Below are 21555 nucleotides of genomic sequence, written 5' to 3'. Positions count from 1 at the left end.
AGCGATAGGGCCTTTCTGTGTGGAACAACTAGAATCGTCAGAGAAACGCTGTGGTTGGCCAGATGGCCAGACAAGGGCGAGGTCGCATGTCACCCTGAGGTCGCAAGTCACCCTGAGGTGTCTTACTAGTGGTATGTTCCCAGGTTCCGCAGGTCAGCTGCACAGGTGCAATACATTATTGTTAATTGTGGCACGTTTTCTAACATGCCAAGTTTAGCTGCACTTGAACAACCGTTCCAGGCTGCCATATCCAGCCCAAAAAAAAAATAGAAACGCAGGTAAAAAACGGACAAAACACAATTCTTTTTGCGAGGACTCCCATCTTTGCCATACCCTAGCTTTTGCTGAACTGACCCCACTGTTCAAAAATAGCAATTTTTCCTGAAAGTGTGAGAACTACTGATCTTGAAAGGCATTGGAAGAGGAGCAGGGTTATGTCATGGCCGTGGGCAGGGACGTGCTTGGCCCCTGATTCAGCCCGGGAAAAAGTGTTGGAGAGGCCCTCATTGCGCGCTATAGAGAGAGAGATCTCTCTCTATAGCGCTGCTGCTACTCAAAGATTTGCCATTTCAGATCATGACAAGTGACAAGCCAGTGGGCCAATTACATGAGTTATATTTTGTCGTTGTCGGGTGGAAACCTTGTATGTCCAAAACCGTTTTCTTTGTATTTATCATTTAAAAAATGATTTAAACTAGTGAAAACAGCCGATCTAGAAGCACACAACGCCTCGCAGTGCGAGGCGTTGTGTGCTTGTAGATCTGCTGTTTTCACTACTTTTGTGCAAACAGTTTATTTTTTTACTTTTGTGCAAACAGTTTATTTTTTTACTTTTGTGCAAACAGTTTATTTTTTCCCTAATGGCCGGCCTGGACCGGCCGGGAATGAACCGGCCGTTCGGGAGTTGTCCCGCTTTTCCCAATGGCCAGCACGTCCCTGGCCGTGGGTGACTCTCAGCGATGATGTTTCATATAGCATTACAGAGGCTCACCTCCTCCTCCTCCGGAAGGTCCACCAGCGCATCCTGTCCTCCCAGCCCCACCCCCACGCCTGCCGCTAGCACAGATCAACACCTACCTACGCTACACCTACCTGCGCTCAGCCCTATTATCCACACTCACCGCTGTAGACATTAATCAAGTGGACACACGCACAGTTTTGCATATGTTTTTGAACCAGCGTGTCATGGGAATGACCTAACCTCTATTATGTCGGTCACCGAGTTACAGATTCGTTTCATATCAAGGCAATCGGTCTCTTCAGAGTTCGGGGCTGAACTCCTCAGGCGCGGGGTCGTTGGTATCGCTGCTATTTTCTGCGCCGAAGAAGAAGAAGAAAAAATCTCAAAAATCACACTAAATTATTCATGCATAGTAATGGCCACTAATGGGCTCGGATGGGTGCTGTGATTTGCAAGAGAAAGATGTGTCTCCAAGCTTAAAACTAAAAGAGCGGAGGCTTTTAATCGATCATGCAGAGTCGAATCCTCCCACACGCCTTTTGTTGATGGGTATCCTCAAACTGAATAAAAGCTTTATATCGCTTGTACACTCTCTCTCTCTCAATACTTTCATTAGTTATGACTTCCTTGTGGGTTTGTCACTGACCAGAGAGAGAGAGCCGAGGCAGAATTCCTGGTGGGCCGATCTATCTGTGGGCTGGGGGAGGCTGTCCTCAACTGACCTGCCCACAGAGAGAGGAGAAGGATTGGCCCACTACTTTGTCTCTCATACTCGACAACAAAAAGAAAACGTCCCCAGTACTTTAACTCAAATAGAAGATTTGACAGAGCAACTTTCACTTGAAGTAGAGTAATATTTGACCAGTACTGTGAGTCTGTGACTCAAGTACTGGAGTAGAGTAATTTGTGCAACACTGGCGGTCCTTCCCTATATATGGATTTAAAGCCCAGATCTTAAGAAATATTTTCACTTAATTTGAATTTAAATCTTGAATCCTAAATCCTATGTATACATGGTCTTTATATTAGCAAGAAATAGAAAATAATAATAGCAATAAGCAACGGTTCTCAAACTTTTTTGTGCCAAGGTCCCCAAAATTGAAATAATTGGCCGCAGATCCCCATCTGAATTATTTTTCTGAAATCTTTCAAAAATAGATATACAAGCTCAAACCGCAGCACCAAAGTGAAGCGCTGTGAGTTTGTAGATCTGCTATTCCTGCTTTTTGCTTTAATGGGTTAAATAATCTAGAATATTCCATTCCTTCAGTCCATTGACTGAAGGACTGAAGTCTCCAATCATTTCCTCTCACTGGCTCTCTTGACTGTCACTGTCAAACCTAATCGTCTGATTGGACGAAATGTCACATTTTCCCACATCTTTTCAATATTATGCTGGGGACCACATGGAACCCCCTCAGGAGTATAAAACATGTTTTTGTTTTTACAATTAACAATTTTACATGGGCCTACAGCACCTTGAATCAGGGACATGCTGGGCCCCTGATTCAGCCCGGGAAAAAGAGTTGGAGAGGCCCTCATTGCGCACTATAGAGAGAGATCTCTCTCTATAGCGCTGCTGCTGCTACTCAAAGATTTGTGACAAAGTGACAAGCCAGTGGGCCAATTATAAGAGTTATATTTCGTCGTTGTCGGGTGGAAACCAAAACCATGTCCAAAACCTTTTGTTTTGTATTTATCATTTTAAAAATGATTTAAACTAGTGAAAACAGCCGATCTATAAGCACACAACGCCTCGCACCGCGAGGCGTTGTGTGCTTGTAGATCTGCTGTTTTCACTACTTTTGTGCGACGGCCTTGTATGATGAAGCAGGGCTTTACTTTGCGAAAAAATGTACAAATTTGAAACTTGGAGATACAAGGTTTCTGCCCGACAGTGACGATTTACTTTGTTGGCCACCCAGCCCCCAAAATGGAACAAACTATTTTTTTTTCCCCCTAATGGCCGGCCTGGACCGGCCGGGAATGAACCGGCCGTTCGGGAGTTGTCCCGCTTTTCCCAATGGCCAGCACGTCCCTGCCTTGAATATATAAAGATGACAGAAATTTGATTGTGTTTTATTATATGCACGTTATGAAATTTGAGTTCCTTATTTCTTTGTCTCAGTTCACTGTTGGCTGGAAAATGTAGTAGGCCTAATGATTTGTGGTTTGTCTGAAAGTTCCCAAGTTCTTCACCATGAAAGTTGTAGCTGTTGCTGATGAGACACACATACAGTACATAAAAGGCTACTGACAGCACTTGATCCAGTTTCATTTACAGTGTGAAATTATTTGTGGTTTGTCACAACGTGTCTTATCATCCCCCTAAACATTTTTTGGTCTATTAGACGTCTAAAGGCTCGTCTAAAATATGTTTAATATACGTCTAGATTTGAAGGTTTTTTAGACTATAGTTATATTATAGTCTATACGTCTAAAATATAGACTGTCTATATATAGTCTATATAGACAGTCTATATTTTAGACGTCTAATAGAGGTATATAAATAGACCGCGTCTATATATAGCCGTTGAAATAACGTCTAATCAACGTCTAGTCTAAGCTTAGACGTCTGAAAAACATTCAAATCTATACCTCTATTAGACCAATTTTAGACCAACGTCTAATAGACGTCTATTGCTCAGTGGGATGTATCTTGGCACGCAAGCAGGCAGACAGGCAAAAGCGTCGAGGTCAGCAATCGTGATGGGATGACTCGCTTAGGCTTCCTTGGAATCAGCATGAACCCCAGTGTCTCCTCCTCTCTGCCACTGATTGCTTTAGTCTCAGGACATGCTCCATCTCCCCAACAAACAGGATGGGGTCCAGGGTGTCATCATCCTATTGGACACCTGTGAGCATCTAAAACTGTTTAGTCTCACCATCCTGGGTCAGAACCTTGGCTCAAGTCCAACTGTGGTGGAGAGAGTCGCAGCCCCAGCCTGAAGCCTCAAAAGTCTAGTATCTGCTCTCATTCCATAGGGATATCCCTTTGGAGTAATGGTTAAGATATTGGACTTTCACGCGGGAGACCCGGGTTCGAAGCCGGGTGGGGAGGTTCGGATCACCTCCGTTACATTGGTGCCATGACCTGGATCCGGGCTTCCCCGTAGGAGGAGTTCAAAGGGGGGTGAGTGTGGCGGAGAGAGTCGCAGCCCCAGCCTGAAGCCTCAAAACAAAGTCTAGTATCTGCTCTCATTCCATAGGGATATCCCTTTGGAGTAATGGTTAAGATATTGGACTTTCACGTGCGGGTTCGAAGCCGGGTGGGGAGGTTCGGATCACCTCCGTTAAACTATAGCTTGCCACTAATATATCTGACTCGTGAATCACATGAAAGCTCAAATATGTTATTAATGAAAGTCCAATTCGAAGTTATTTTAGCATGCATTATTTTGTGTTATTACAATTAGTCCTTACCCGTTCAAAGATATGAGCTCCGAAATGATGTGCAGTGTGTGGGTTATGGGGTGTGCACTGTGCACACAGTATATGAGGGATGGAAAGTAACTTTCTGGTGCTTGCATGATAATATGTAGGAGCATCAATGTAAGAAATACCCGTTTCGTTTAAAGGCTACAGAGATACTGTGTACCGATCTACATGACAACATCTGAAAGAGGGCCAGCCAACCCCCCCCCCCCCCCCCCCCCCCCCGCCCACCCACACACACACACACACACACACACAGAGCTGGTTAAACATGTTGCCCCATGCTAGATGCAGAATAGATATGCCTCATGCTAGATGCAGAATAGATAGTAGTTACACCATAAAATATAATAATACAGCATATGACTTGTGAAAGTGACAAACGGGCTTCACAGTTATGTCAGGTGTGTTCATATGCTAATGGTGATGCGATTTCAGATCAATTGCTCCAGCCACTGAGGAGAAACGCTGTGACAGACACTCAGACAGACAGACAGACACTCACTCAGACAGACATTCGCAAAATTATAGTATAGATGAGTGATTATTTTGCCACTTTTAGAGCTGCTGTCATTGAAATTCCCAGAATGACTTATCCTTCCAGCCCTTCCCTGCGTACGACTGACGTGACGTCAGACATTTCATCAGACCTTCATAATGATAAGAGCTCTTCAGTGTTCACTGATCACAGACTGAAGAAGACACTTCTCTGCCTTGATACAGGTATCTATTATTATTGTTGTTGTTGTTGTTATTATTATCATTCTTATTTCTCTCACATTGCATATAATTAAAGATTGTAAATGTTTTTCAGCCATTATGAAGCTTATATGGGTTCTTAAGGCCCATTTATACTCCACTTTTAGGTGATAAGGTGGAAACATTATCACCTAACCTGTGATTTTAATTAAAATCACTGTTACGTTTGCACCTAAAAGTAATGGGTTAATGGGGGATATATATATATATTTATATATATATATATATATATATATATATATATATATATATAGTTACATTAGGGATGCAGAGATGAATCGATACGTATCGCAATCGCGATACGTATTCTTTAACGCGAGTAGCTCGGACATTCATTCATCTGCGCAGGCAGGCAGTGCAGCGAAGTGAGTGAATCAACTTGTACGTGCACACAGACGAACTATGCAGCAGCAGCCCCACGGGTTAAAAATGCAAGATTTTTTGTGGCTACAGTACTTACTACTTAGCGTTATAACAATCCATGTCTGCTGCGCTGATTGTTGTGTCACAGGCTGAGTGATATTATAATCAACAGCCGTTTCTTGGCGAATCTCCGACGGAATTGATTGAGATAATTGTGTTAAAGAAAGCTTCTGCGCTATATACTGCACACACACACACAACAGCAATGTTGCTGGGTGTTGTAGGACTACTGCTTGCGTTTAAAACAACATATTTTTCACTGTTTTACAACTTTTCGGTTGATGCAATCATGCAACTCTCTCTCTCTGTCTCTGCTGTTCTGGGAAAGAATATAATATAATATAATATAATATAATATAATATAATATAAACCAGGGAAGGAATTTGTTGTTTTTCAGGTCAAGGTCCCTGACCCCCAGTTGAAGACATGTAGGCCTACTAATAACCAGTAAGACTCCCTAATCGGGAGCTAAGCGACCGTCAGGTCGCAACGTGATTTTAGGCCAAAATGTGTAGGAGCAGTGTCCAAAAATGTGTTTGAAAAAATCGGCCTGATGGTGGCGCTATATGGGACAGATCCATGTTAGTGAGATGAGTGTAGACATACTGTGTACCGATTTGTGTGATTTTAGGGCAAAATCTGTAGGAGCAGTGTCCAAAAATGTGTTTGAAAAAATCGGCCTGATGGTGGCGCTATATGGGACAGATCCATGTTGATGACATGAGTGTAGACATACTGTGTAGCGATTTGCGTGATTTTAGGGCCAAATCTGTAGGAGTAGTGTCCAAAAATGTGTTTAAAAAAATCGGCCTGAAGGTGGCGCTAAATGGGACAGATCCATGTTGATGAGATACTGTGTACCGATTTGCGTGATTTTAGGGCAAAAATTTTAGGAGCAGTGTCCAAAAATGTGTTTTGCAAGAATCGGCCTCATGGTGGCGCTAGAAGAGGGCCATGTGAGAATTGATGGGTGGAGGTTGTGGTTTGGCAGGCAAGGAGTGTGTGTGCAAAATTTGGCATGGATCGGGGCAACGGTTGCGGAGATTTGAGCAGGGCAAAAGTGTGACCTGATGTGACGTGACAGACTGACTGACGGACAGACAGACAGACAGACAGGCGGTGGAGGTTTTGATAGTAAATGCGACCTGATGGTCGCAATGATATAGGCCTACTATATGATTAGTTATCCAACAATTCTTCAATAGCCAGCCACCTTGTGTTCTCCCATAATACTACCAGTAAGACTCCCTAATCGGGAGATAAGCGACCGTTGGTCGCTTATCTCCACAAATAGGCCAAAAATGTGTTTTTCCAAAATCATCCTGATGGTGGCGCTAGATGGGACAGATGCGTTTTGATTACATGACTGTAGAGATACTGTGTACCGGTTTGCGTGACTTTAGGGCAAAATCTGTAGGAGCAGGGTCCAAAAATGTGTTTTTCAAAAATCGTCCAGATGGTGGCGCTATATGGGACAGATCCATGTTGATGAGATAAGTGTAGACATACTGTGTACTGATTTGCGTGATTTTAGGACAAAATCTGTAGGAGCAGTGTCCAAAAATGTGTTTGGAAAAAATCGGCCTGATGGTGGCGCTCTATGGGACAGATCCATGTTGATGACATGAGTGTAGACATACAGTGTAGCGATTTGCGGAATTTTAGGGCAAAATCTGTTGGAGTAGTGTCCAAAAATATGTTTTAAAAAATCGGCATGAAGGTGGCGCTAAATGGGACAGATCCATGTTGATGACATGAGTGTAGACATACTGTGTAGCGATTTTCGTGATTTTAGGGCAAAATCTGTAGGAGCAGTGTCCAAAAATGTGTTTTTATAAATCGGCCTGAAGGTGGCGCTATATGGGACAGATTCATGTTGATGAGATGAGTGTAGACATACTGTGTAGCGATTTGCGTGATTTTAGGGCAAACATTGTAGGAGCAGTGGCCAAAAATGTGTTTTGCAAGAATCGGCCTCATGGTGGCGCTAGAAGAGGGCTATGTGAGAATTGATGGGTGGATGTTGTGGTTTGGCAGGCAAGGAGTGTGTGTGCAAAATTTGGCATGGATCGGGGCAACGGTTGCGGAGATATGAGCAGGGCAAAAGTGTGACGTGTGACGTGTGACTGACAGACTGACTGACGGAGGGACGGACGGACTGACAGCCGGTGGAGGTTTGGATAGTATAGGAGTGCAAGTAACTTTCGTTATCTATACTATAATTAGAGAGAGAGGTCAGTCAGTCAGTCAGTCAGTAGGTCACAAAATGCATTATCTATTCACTCGCTTCAGCGACTGATCTCAAATTTAACATGGCATTGGCCATTAGCATTATACACACGGTGACGGAGCCCGAATTTCATTTTTTCTAGCTATTTATTAGCGTTTCTTCACTCTACAGCTCTAACCCTGACAACAGCCTGTTGTCAGGGTTACGGTCCGTTCCTCCAGGCCATGGGATCTGTAGCCCCGGGCCCACACACACCTCTCTCACAGTTAGGAATGTTGCAGTCTCTATCTCTCTCTCTCTCTCTCTCTCTCTCTCTCTCTCTCTCTCTCTCTCTCTCTCTCTGCATGGGTCACGCATGCAACGGGTGATGTGTGTCTCATCTTCCAACGGGTATATAAAAATCATGTGGAGCAAATACATCCTCATACTTCTATTCACCTAATTTTGCTGTTAAATTATTTGTATCCATCATAAATATACACTCCTCCATGGGCTGCTCCTTACATTATGATGCTCCCACATATTCTCACGCACGCACCATGCAGTTACAGTTACTTTCCCCATAACCCACACTCTGCACATATTTTGCAGCACATATATTCGAACGGGTAAGGTCTAGTTTAGTTAGTTTTCATTAACTATAATAACCTTCTTCTCTACTGAGCCCTACCTAGGAATGAAGACAATTAGGGAACGGTGAGATAAAACAAACCATGTACCTTTGCTTTGTTATTATACTTTTTAGGACGATGGAGAATATGACCACAACTGCTGTCTATCACAATCTGTCTGGTGAAAACTGCTCTTTCTGGGAGGACAATGATGACAACTTTAATAAAGACGAGCACACTGAACTGAATGTACTCCACAAAACCCTCAAGATTGTGATCCTCACCATTCTCAGCCTGGTCTTTGTGCTTGGCGTGTTGGGGAACGGTGTTGTCATCTGGGTGACAGGCTTCAAAATCAAGAAAACCATCAACACAGTTTGGTATCTCAACCTCGCCGTGGCCGACTTCCTCGTTACAGCATTCCTGCCCCTGAGCATCACAGAAAGAGCTATGGACTTCCGCTGGCCATTTGGTAAATTCATGTGCAAACTGAATTTTATCACTCTCCTCACAAACATGTTTGCCAGCGTCTACATTCTGATGGTCATCAGTGTTGACAGATGTGTATGTGTGGTGTGGCCAGTGTGGGCCCAGAACCACCGCAGTGTCAGAAAGGCGTCTTGTGTGAGTTTGGGTGTCTGGGTTCTGGCTTTAGTTTTCAGCTCACCTTACTTATTTTTCAGGACCACATACATTTCTGATGATGGCTCCACCATCTGCTATGACAACTTTGCACTCACAGATGGCAACAGTACACACGCATCACGGCAGTTGTGGAAGTTTCGATATGGGGCAATGACCATAACTCAGTTAGTCGTGGGATTCGTGGTCCCTTTCACCGTTATCGTCTTCTGCTATTCTGTCATCATCTACCGGCTCAGGAGGAATCGCTCTCTGGCCAGCCACTCAGGTCGCCCCTTCAAAATCATAGCAGCTGTTATCACTGTTTTTTTCCTGTGCTGGGCGCCCTATCACATCATACGACTAATTGTGTTGGTGTGTGTGATGTTGGTTAAGTGCAGTGCAACACTGCATATTGTGCTCATCACTGGGTTTGACATAGCTGTCTGCCTGGCATATCTCAACACCTGCCTGAACCCTCTGTTGTACGTGTTCATGGGTCAGGATTTCAAGGATGTGTTTCGCAGGTCTGTCCTGAAAGTGATAGAGAAAGCCTTCACTGAAGAGCTGCCTCAGGCCAACACTTCCGCAAACCCAGGGAACACCAGCCATAGCAAAGATAATTCCTTTACGGAGGCACAGTAAATTCCTTTTTTATGGAAAATATCCAAAAGAATATGTTGAAGTTGAGAGTTTAAAAACAGTATTATTTGTAATCATAGACAGTTACAAAAGAAAATCCATTTTCATTTTGGTTTTGCCATTGGTTTTGTTGGGCAGTAATATGATGATGATGAAAACTAAACATTTTGCTATTTATTTGCAACTATTGGTTATCATACAGTGATGTTACTAGGTTTTCAATGTAATGGGTCCCGGGACCCACAGGTGGTCATTCAAATGGGTCCCAGAAAAGTTTTATGAGTCCTCAATACAATGTTTTCGAGCGCTGTGAGCTTGTAGATCGGCTATTTTCAAAATGCCTATTTCTTATATTTATTTTACAATTTGGCTAATGTTTGAACTTAGAACTAGGATTTCTAAATACACTAGGCTACAGACACCCATTTAATTATATTTATATCACTGGGACCCCAATTTATATTAAATGTTAAAATACTAGAGTACAAATGGAACAGGTCCATTTGGTTCCATTTGTTCACCGAGTTACAGACCCACAAAGTTCTATTTGGTTCCTAACTATCATTTATCTGGGGACCCCCTGGAACTCCCTCAAGGACCCAGGACCCCACTTTGAGAACCACTAGTGAAAATAGTTTTTAGCTGTTCCAGGTTTAACTGATAACACATCTTTACAGTGTTTATCTTACACAATACATTAAAAAACAAATTAAACTATCTAAACTAATATAGCAACTTAAGTAGAAGAAGTAAATTATTTTAACATGGACTCCAATGGAGGCGCATCCCCGGGACCCGATGAGTCCCTGGGCGACTTGAATGAGTTTTTGATGCGGGATGTGCACGTAATGACATCACTGATCATATTTATAATGCCTTCATTCTAAATACTAGAAAAGTCTGCTCGTCGGAACACAGATCTTTTCCAGCTCTGGGTTGTTGACCCAGTGATTATTGTCTTCCCTGTGATTATTGATTATTGTTCATTTATGTCACCTGTGTCCTCTTTGCACAAGCCAATCCCTGTATTGATTGTTCTTGTTCACATGTGCATAGTTAGCACCTGTCTGTTTCCCTGAAATGACCGTCTGTTTCTGTAGCATGGTTTTGTAGGCTCGGCTGTTTTTACATGGTGTCTACTTTCGACTACATTAAGGTCTTTGCACACTGCTGCGTTTTTCGGGCCGAATATCGGAGGGAATCTCGGAGTGCGTGAATAGAAAAATCAACCTCACGTTATGTCAATCACGTTTGCACACTGCCGCCCGTTTCGTATTTATTTTCGGACCAAGGTTGATTTTTCACGATTTTCGCAGCTGTCGCCACTAGGTCCTTTGCTCTCTCTCTCCTCTCTCTCTCTTCTTGGCCTGAAAATGCTTTCGAGGATTTCGGATTTCCAAAACGCAACGAAAGAACGCAGTGCAGTGTGCAACCACCTTTAAAATGATTTCGCTTGAAAACACGACTATTTTTAAAATGTCTTTAAAAAAATAGAACAAATGTAGGCCTATACTTTTCTATACAGTTTTATAAAGAAATATACTTAGAAAATGTAATGTACACTTACATATTTTTTAAAGCAAGTAGGCATCTGACTAAGCAACTTTCACAAGGCTTACAGCTATGAGTCATATTTGACAGAGAGAGACTCAAATACTGATGGAAAAAGCCTTAAATACAACCAAATAGTGCAGTGAGATAATTTGTCAAACCCTCAGATCACGCTTTTTCCGCATGTCCGTTGTATTGTGAAGATAGGAGAGGACAGGAGTGTTAAAGCAAAAACATGTATTTAATAATTAAGCATTAAGTTAAAAATGTTACAGATTGAATGATAGAATGTGATACAGAGTCTCCGTGCTCAAACTATGCTTCCCTTATCAGCAAAAAGATGGCCAGGGCACTGAGTCTGCGTGCTCGCAGCTAACTTTCCCTGAGCCCTTTAGGTCATTTTCAGTGTTGGGGTACCTTCCTCATTCGCCGCTCGTCGATCTGACTTCTGCCTTTCTCCGGCCTGAGTTCTGCCTTTCGCCAGAGAAAACGTTTCTCAAGATTTCTGCAATTTCTCAGAATAGGGAAGGACAGAGAGAGACAGAGACCACAAGAGCGGACGCAGGTGCAGATAGCCAGCTACTTTAATAACTTTTGTCTGGACATTGGTTAAAAAACTCAGACATTTGTTCTTTGGAGCTACTTTCACCCTTCCCGTCTGATGTGAGTCACACACAGGCCTTTCTACTGAGTACAATTTGTACTTTTAACCTTCTCATTAAGTGGAGTCAAGTACATGATAGCAAATAAGCACAGCATATGTATCTTAATGACTGCATACTAGGTTATTGATATATTCTTTTTGGTATTTAGTAGGACAGCAATTAAACACAACAGCAATGAAACAATAATGTTTAAAGTAACCGCATACTCTTATTAAAACAACTACAGGTAACAACTGAAGCTTTAAATATATCAACGATAAAGAATATCAACCATACAGAGTACTTTGTCTACTATACTGGTCATGTTCTGTATCCACCACTGATGCAAAGCAAACTTATCCCAGTTTAGACACAGTTCTATTCTGGATGATCCAAAACGCTGACTGTGAAAGTCAGAAATTAAAAATGTGCTTTAGTAAAACTACAAAGGTATCCTTTGAAAATAGCAGATCTACAAGTTCACAATGACACTTTAAGATCTTGTAGCTATAAGTGGTTCATGTGTGTTTTGTAATAATAATCTAAATCTACAAAGTAAGTTAAAGTTTTCAATAGTATTACAAGTTGTAAATACTCCAGTAAAGTAAGAATAAATCCTCAATCTTCAAGTACAGTAGGCTACTTCACTGAGTAGGCTAAATGTTCTAAAGCTACTTCGTGCCACTGAAAACCAGAGTAGTGTTCAGTTCAATGAGCGACCACTTGAGGTCAGTGTTGCTCTAAAGGCTGCACTCAGCTCACCCCTCTGCCTTGTCCTAAACCAGGGGTCTCAAAACTCGATTTACCATGGGGCCGCTGGAGGCAGAGTCTGGCTGAGGCTGGGCCGCAAAAGTAGTGAAGTGAAAAGTAGTGAAAACAGCAGATCTACAAGCACACAATGCCTCGCACCGCGAGGCATTGTGTGCTTGTAGATCGGCTGTTTTCACTAGTTTAAATCATTTTTAAAATGATAAATACAAAACAAACGGTTTTAGACATATAAGGTTTCCACCCGACAACGACGAAATATAACTGGCCCACTGGCTTGTCACTTGTCATGATCTGAAATGGCAAATCTTTGAGTAGCAGCAGCACTATAGAGAGAGATCTCTCTCTATAGTGCGTAATGAGGGCCTCTCCAATTCTTTTTCCCAGGCTGAATCAGGGGCCCAGCATGTCCCTGGGCCGCATTAACATTAAACTTTCATATTAAGGTGGGGGCCACAAAATATCGTCTCGCGGGCCGCAAATGGCCCCCGGGCCGCCAGTTTGAGACCCCTGTCCTAAACTAAAGCCAGGTGAGGTCATCTCATACCATTTCAACCTTTAGGCCCAGGGCTTTCATAGATCCTTCAGTATTTACATCTACACCAAATCTCTTTTTGGAAAATAAAATAGCAGATCTTCATGCTCACCAACACGTCTGTTTTTTGTTTTGTTTGTTTGTTTTTGCAATTTTTTGAACACTTCCTGAAAATCATTGAATTTGTTTGAGTAATATTTGACCAGGAGTAGCCTATATAAATACTTTGACTCGAGTACTGGAGTTGTCTTTTTATAGTTTTCTTCTTCTTTTTTTCTCACTAGGCCCGCCTATACATAAAGCTTAAAATACAGCTGACAGCACTTTCAGTTTCATTTACGGTGTAGACTTACGTATGTGGCTGAGATTTCAGTTTCATTATTTTTCTCTTCTGGTGAAATGATCTGTTATTTGTCATAAAGTTTCTAATCTAGACACTTGGTGTATAGTCTTCCTCTGCCACTGATTATGAGTCTCACTCAGTGCATGGCCCATGGTTACAATAAACATGTTACATGCAGAGGGTAGATTCCCCAGGTATCACAGACTCAGTAGTCTCACCATCGTGGGTCAGGACCTTGGCTAGAGTCCAACTGTAGCTTGTCACTATCGCCTGCACTATATGTTATTATGCATTTTTTGGTTGCCACTGTCGGAAACATGGCTTGCTCAGGGTGGGACAATGGCTGGTCTCTGCGCTACATGCAAAATGTCTTGAGACAACTTGTTGTGATTTGACACTTTAATAAAATGTAATTTTGCCTATTTAAACGTGTGTTTGTTTTAAGAATTAAGATTTAACCAAACAAATATCACTTAGGCCTGCAGAAAGTTTTATGTATGTATTTTATGCATTTTCCATTTGTTTCAGCCTGAAATTCAGGGTCAGGCTCTGGGCTCTTGCTGTCCGGGATCCAGATCTGGTACAGATGAATGGATGAATGGATAGATGGATGGATGGATAGGTAGGTAGGTAGGTAGGTAGGTAGCTGGGTAGGTAGGTAGGTAGAGATTAGGCATATTAATAAAAGGTATTAACATATTATACAGTAAATAACAAGTTTCAACCACCTGTAGGCCTACGCCTACCTGATCTATTCATTTTTGTCTCTCATAGGCCTCTCATGCAGGCTACATACCTGCTGCAATGTGAACCTACTGAAGTGGCATCAAAAAATAATAATAGTAGTAGTTGTAGTAGGGTAATAATAATAATATTAATAATAATGAATGGATAGTGTAATGCCGATATGTTTCCTTTGCTAAACTTTGTGTTTTAATTTCAACAGATGATGTTATTTAAACCAAGTATCCAGAATATTCCATTCCTTGAGTCCAGTGACTCCTGTGTGTTGTCTCTTCAGCAGGTTACGTTACGCCAATCGTTTCCTCCGTAGACTGTGGGGCTCCCGATTTTTGAGTGGTGGTCACACTGTCTCCTATACGTGGCCGTGTGTGTGGGTATGCGTGCGTGTCTGTCTGTATGTAGCCTGCAATACCTTTTCTGAAACACACATGTTAAGGGAGGGGCACTGTTCAAGCCAGGCACACTCACACTCAAATTCACACACACATAGAGCATCGCAGTTGAAGCCCCACCCCGTCCTCACTCTGGTGTCGGAAGCGTTTTCCGCATTCATTTCTTCCATAGACATTTCATAAAGTATTTATTTAAACGTTTTTAAGCCTTGGACAAAGCCACCTCGGCTGGAGAGGGATCATGTCAATATTCACATTTTTTTGAATGCAAAGATTAATTAGAAAGCTGAAAAAAAGGACAGGGTACAAGACTGTGTACATCATTATTTTTAAAATCGCGGAAACTACACTCCCAGAATGCCTTGCGAATGTTGTTGTTGTTTCCTGAAATACAGCCCTTAAATCACGCTCAGTTTAGTTGTCCAGGCCAGCATATGGCCTGAAATGTAGTGATTGTCATCTCTGTGGACTCTCTTATCGTCATCTTTAACACAGTGCATCATATTTGTAAAAGAAAGTATTCGCTCACGCAGTTCTGCTGATGTGCAATAATCTGCCGGGCAGACAGGGGGCAGTAAGCTACTTCCGCGGTAACCGCAAGATATGTGAAAGAAGAAGAAGCTAGACCAATCACAGACGTCGTTTTTACGTTTAGCAGCATGGGAAATGCAGTTCTTCTCCGTGCGATCTTGATTAAAACGTGTTTTTAATAAAACTAGAGTGATTGCATACATACTCGGGGGTTCTACAGGAGCATATGGAACCATTTTACAACCACCAGCCTAGTGGTAAGTGTACATTGAATTGCTACGACTTTGTGGCTGATAATGAAAAATCCTATGGTAAATATGAATGGCCAGCTTGCTTCCGACACCTCACTGCGATGCTCTATACAGTATACACACACACACACACGCACGCACGCACACACCACACACACACACACACGCAGCCTCCACCGCTCAGTTCACACAAGTGTGATTTTTAAGAATGCGCAACCCTTTTTCCATGATAAGGACATCGTTGAGTGCTTCGACAATTTTGCACTGACCGATGATGACGACAGTAAACCTGCAGCGATGCAGTTGTGGAAGTTTGACTTGAGGCCCTGATCATCACTCGCTTCCTCATGGGATTCGTGGTCCCTTTCACCGTCATCGTCTCCTGCTATTCTGTCATCATCTACCGGCTCAGGAGGAATAGCTCGCTGGGCAGCCACTCAGGTCGCCCCTTCAAAATCATAGCATCTGTTATCACTGCTTTTTTCCTGTGCTGGGCGCCCTTTCACATCATGGAACAAATTCTGTTGGTGAATCTCAGAGAGGACAGTAAAATACTGGATAATGTGGTAGCACCCTTAAGCCTGGCATTTGTCAACAGCTGCCTTAACCCAGTGTTGTACGTGTTCATGGGTCAGGACTTCAATCCTGAAAGTGTTGGAGAGAGCCTTCAGTGAAGAGCTGTCTCAGACCAACACTTCCACAAACCCAGTGACCAGTCCTAGCAAAGAGAACACAGGTGTAGGGTTATCTTTGTATTTATTTGTGCACAATTGTAAATACCTTTTTTATTACATTCTCAAAGATTGAAACGATGATGAAAAATTTCCAAAAGAACAAGAATAATATTCATAACTAAATATTCTTGGAGTGCAGATCTCTGCCAGGCTGGGTTGTCTACCCAGGGCTGTTTGCAGCCGTCAGGACATGGACCAATAAGGGTCCATTTGGTTCCATTTGTATGCTTCCTGAGGGTAACAGGAAGGGTGGGCACCAAAACAAATCTGGTCAAGTGGGGAGAACTGGGCAGCTTGGAAGAGTGCAAGTCGTTTTGGTAAGTCTGTGCCCAGGCCAGGGGTCCATTTTCTCATAATCTGCCCGATGCTCATAACTAAGTCATAACTCACAACAGCTACAGAACCATCTGTGGTGAGTTGTAAGTTGGTTGCAGAAACATCTATAAGACCATAATATGAAATCTCACAGTCCAACAGCGCCTCTCAGTGATCATGTCATTCCTTAGGGCTAGGCCATACATGGGCAACTGGCGGCCCGGGGGCCACATGATATTGGAGTACTGATATACAGCATTATTGATTTCAGCTGTTACAATTCCAAACATGGAAAAATGACCCGCTTTAATTACTTCAGTCTATAATATAGACTGATATTAGTAGCTAAATGACTAGTGTTAAAATGTTAATGTGTATTTTTATGTCCAATGTATTTGTATTTAAGTTCATAAAGTTAACATAAGAAGATATAAATGCATTTGAAAAATAAAATAAAAACTAAATAAAGAAAAAAATAAAGTTACTTTTCAGGATTCCAATTAAAAAATAGCAGATCTACAAGCTCAAAACGCGTCGCAGTGCTTGAGCTTGTAGAACGGCTATTTTTGCTAAGTATATGCATTGTGGCCCTCTGGAGTGAGTGTGAAAATGTAGTGGCCCTCTCCATCAGCAAAGTTGCCCACCCCTGCCTTAGGCTTTTCTGCCTTTAATAGTTTTAAGTGAAGATGGACTGGAAAGGGGGAGAGAGATGAGGAGAGACATGCAGCAAAGGTCATCGGGAACGGGACTCAAACCCGCAACGCAATTTCAGGCTACATTGAGGCATACGCCTTTTCAACAATATATATTAGTTCTATACCTATATTAGAATATTATATAATATTCAGTTGATCAGCCTTTTAAGGTTTTCATCCCATAACTGTGACATTTGTCATTAGTTTTTTGAAATAGTAGGGGGAAAAAAAGAAAAAATGTTAATAACATTGGCTACTGGCGACAGCGGCTCAGGAGTAGAGGAGCCGCTTGGGAACTGGAAGCCAAGGTTCCCAGTTCGATCCCGGGCCCCCCCAGAGTTAGTGTGGAAGAGTCCCTGAGCAAGACTCTGAACACTTGATTGGTTGGTGCCTTGGTTTCCTCCCCCATCGGTGTATGAATGCGTGTGTGAATGGGTGAATGTATAATGTGCAATCATTGTAAAGCGCCTTGGGAAAGGTGCTTTATAAAAACAATACACCATCTACCAACATGGTAAGGAGAAGAAAGACTTGAAATATCTGCCTATAAGAGCTGTGCTATCCTTTCATCCTTGTGATAATGTGAAGTCATGCAGATGATTGCTAAAACCTGTTCACACTCTATAGTGGAAAGTCTGTTTTTATGAAAGCTACATTATGTTATGAAAATATAATTATCACAGGTCACAATCATCAGACAGGCCCACGTTTACGTTGGAAGACAGGACTTGATTTTATTTTTAGATAGTGTAATTGTTCATACTGTACTTTGAAAGAGAAACTGAGTTTTAAACTGGTCATGGTAGCAGACTGAAGGAAAATATGTACTGACCTCTGCTGGCGTATTGAAGAATGAACATACCAAGGTCAGCACATAACTGGGTCCTCAATGGTCATGTAGGAGCCACAAGACGACCCTTGATTGTGAAGGTAAACAACGATGGGTAGGCTATCATAGACATTAAAGTAAACTGAGACAGAATGCAAACAACAACAAGAACAACACTGTTTGCATTAACCACTCAAGCCCCAGGGCTCTCATACTAGATCCTTTAGTATTTCCATCTATGCTTCCATATATGTGAGAGAAAAGGCTTGCAGCTGGGGTTCAAAATCAGATTGGTTTCAAGGATCCCAACATAGAGGTTGGCATCATTTGGAGACATCTTGCTTTTGTGCCAAGGACCCCAAAATTGAAATATAAAAACGTGAAATGTTTTTTGCCAGATTCCCCCAGAAGAGAAGATTTGTGTTAAAAACATCCACAATTATTCAACATTTTTCAAAAATGGCAGATATACAAGCGCTCAACGCAGCACCATACTGAAGCACTGTGAGCTTGTAGATCTGCTATTCCTGCTTTCTGCTTTAATGGGTTAAATAATCTAGAATATTCCATTCCTTCAGTCCATTGACTGCTGTCTCTTCAGCAGCAGGTTACCAATCATTTCCTCTAATTGTCTCTCTTGACTGTCACAGTCAAACCTAATCGTCCGATTGGTAAAATTGATTATGCTGGGGACCACATGGAACACCCTCAGGACCCCTGCAGGGTCCCCAGACCCCACTTTGAGAACCAGTGAACATAATAGACAGGTTACAATGGTAGATTTGATAGCCTGCATGGCAAGTAGGCTACGAAAACATGTTTTAGTTTTTATTTTGTTTCTACAATAACAATTTAACATGGGCCTACTGCACCTTGAAGATATAAAGATGACAGCAATTTGATCGTGTTTTATTAAATGTAACACACGGTTGAAAATGTAGTTCTTTGTCTCAGTTCACTGTTGGCTGGAAAAAGGTTTTGGTTTGTCTGAAAGTTCCGGAGTGTGCAGTTTTGACTGAATACTCAGAACTTATTCTGGTTTCATTTACAGTACACGTACAGCAGGAGATTTCACTTCCTCTGTTCTTGTTCTCTTCTGGTGAAGTCATGTCAAATGATTTGTGGTTGTCACAACGTGACTTACCATGTATCTTGGCACGCAAGCAAGCAGACAGGCGAAAACGTGATGGGATGACTCGCTTAGTCTTCCTTGGAATCAATCAGCGTGAACCCCAGTGTCTCCTCCTCTCTGCCACTGATTGCTTTAGTCTCAGGACATGGTCCATCTCCCCAACAAACAGGGTGGGGTCCAGGGTGTCATCATCCTATTGGATGCCCGTGAGTATCTAAAACTGTTTAGTCTCACCATCCTGGGTCAGAACCTTGGCTCGAGTCCAACGATTAGCTTGTCAATATATTTACACCATCATGGCTGACATTAATCACATGAAAGCTCAAAGATGTTATTAATGAGAGTCTACTTCAAAGTTATTTTAGCATGCATTATTTTGTGCATTTTAGTTGAATGTAATTCATTATTTTTGTGTTATTACAATGAGTAATTACTGTTGCCAACTTGCCACGTAGAGCTGCTGTCATTGAAATTCTCAGAATGAGTTCTCATTCCAGCCCTCCCCTCCAGCCCTCCCCTGCATTGTACGTACGACTGACGTGAAGTCAGACATTTCATCAGACCTTCATATAGACAAGAGCTCTTCAGTGTTCACTGATCACAATTTGAAGAAGACTTCTCTGGCTGACATCACTTCAACACATTGATACAGGTATCTATTATTATTATTATTATTACCCTTATTAATCTCTCTCACACTGAATTCCTTTCAAACATTATGAATGCTTATATGGCATACTCCACCTAATAGGTGATAACCTTATCACCTAAAAGTGGAGTATGCATGGGCCTCTACTGAGCCCTACCCAGGAATTAAAACAATTAAGCAATGGTAAAAAACAAACCATGTACCTTTGTTTTGTTATTTAACTTTTTAGGACGATGGGGATTATGACCACAACTGCTGTCACCATTCTCAGCCTGATCTGTGTGCTCGGTGTGCTGGGGAACGGTGTTGTCATCTGGGTGACAGGCTTCAAAATGAAGAAAACCATCAGCACGGTTTGGTACCTCAACCTCGCCGTGGCCGACTTCCTCGTCACAGCATTCCTGCCCCTGACCATCACAGAAATGGCTATGGACGCCCACTGGCCTTTTGGCAAATTCATGTGCAAACTGAACAGTACCGTTCTCATCACAAACATGTTTGCCAGTGTCTACATTCTGATGGTCATCAGTGTTGACAGATGTGTATGTGTGGTGTGGCCAGTGTGGGCCCAGAACCAACGCAGTGTCAGAAAGGCGTCTTGGGTGAGTCTGGGTGTCTGGGTGCTGGCCTTAGTTTTCAGCTCACCTTACTTATTTTTTATGACCACCCGCACCCGGCCCTCATTTGGAGATAATGACATCATCATCTGCTTCAACGACTTTGCACTCACAGATGACTTCAGTACACACGCATCGCGGCAGTTGTGGGAGTTTCGACTTGGGGCCATGATCATCACTCATTTCGTTGTGGGATTTGTGATCCCTTTCATCGTCATCGTCTCCTGCTATTCTGTCATCATCTACCGGCTCAGGAGGAATAGCTCGCTGGCCAGCCACACAGGTCGCCCCTTTAAAATAATAGCAGCTGTTATCACTGCATTTTTCCTGTGCTGGGCCCCCTTTCACATCATGCAACTAATTTTGTTGGTAATTGCGATGTTGGCAAAGCACAGTGCAACACTGAATAATGTGTACATCATTGGGATTCCCATAGCTCTCTGCCTGGCATTTCTCAACAGCTGCCTGAACCCACTGTTATACGTGTTCATGGGTCAGGATTTCAAGGATGTGTTTCGCAGTTCTGTCCTGAAAGTGATAGAGAAAGCCTTCAGTGAAGAGCTGCCTCAGTCCAACACTCCCACAAACCCAGGGATCACCAGCCATAGCAAAGAGAATATTTTTTCTGAGGCACAGGTGTAAGCACAATTGTAGCTTCATTTATTTTTCTGAAAAATATCCAAAAGAATATGTTGTCTATACTGTTGAATAAAAACAGTATAGACAGCCACAAAACCTATTTAATTTAGAGTTGATTGTCCATGTACAATGCCTTTATTCTAAAGCCTAGAAAAGTCTGCTCGAGTCGTCGGAGCACAAATCTCTTCCAGTCCGGGTTGTCGACCCAGTGATTATTGTCTTACCTGTGATTATTGTTTATTTGCGTCAGCTCACATGTGTCCTGTTTGCATCAGCCAATCCCTGTAACTAATGTCTTTAAAAAATGTAACAAATGTATACTTTTCTATACTAAATTGTATTATAAAGAATAATATACTTAGAAATGTGTACTTCCCAATCCTTAAATATTTTTAAAAGCAAGTAGGCCTACCTACACATTTGACTAAGCAAGTTTCACGAGGCCTACAGCTATGAGTCATATTTGACAGAGAGAGACTCAAATACTGAGTACTTTGTCTACT

General features: G+C 42.3%; 3 protein-coding genes across 3 annotated transcripts in view; 2 read left to right on the top strand and 1 right to left on the bottom strand.

Annotated features, from left to right (window-relative positions):
- Nucleotides 1-21555, bottom strand: part of LOC308292879 (GTPase IMAP family member 8-like) — a gene marked incomplete at both ends in the record, with an annotated part of 407153 nt that overhangs the window by 85939 nt on the left and 299659 nt on the right. The window lies entirely within an intron of this gene.
- On the top strand, nt 8559-9686 carry LOC308292300 (chemerin-like receptor 1; the record flags this gene model as incomplete). The annotated part of the gene is made up of 1 exon (XM_080734617.1): nt 8559-9686. One exon carries the CDS (start codon nt 8559-8561, stop codon nt 9684-9686), a length of 1128 nt encoding a protein of 375 aa, XP_080590743.1.
- Nucleotides 20030-21055, top strand: LOC308292299 (chemerin-like receptor 1; the record flags this gene model as incomplete). Its single annotated transcript, XM_080734616.1, has 1 exon — nt 20030-21055. One exon carries the CDS (start codon nt 20030-20032, stop codon nt 21053-21055), a length of 1026 nt encoding a protein of 341 aa, XP_080590742.1.

Source organism: Nannobrachium achirus, assembly GCF_963921795.1.
Source record: "Nannobrachium achirus genome assembly, chromosome: 10".
In the NCBI taxonomy this organism is placed as follows: domain Eukaryota; kingdom Metazoa; phylum Chordata; class Actinopteri; order Myctophiformes; family Myctophidae; genus Nannobrachium; species Nannobrachium achirus.
The sequence above is the reverse complement of the archived record's forward strand: the minus strand, read 5'-3'. Positions and strand labels throughout refer to the sequence as shown.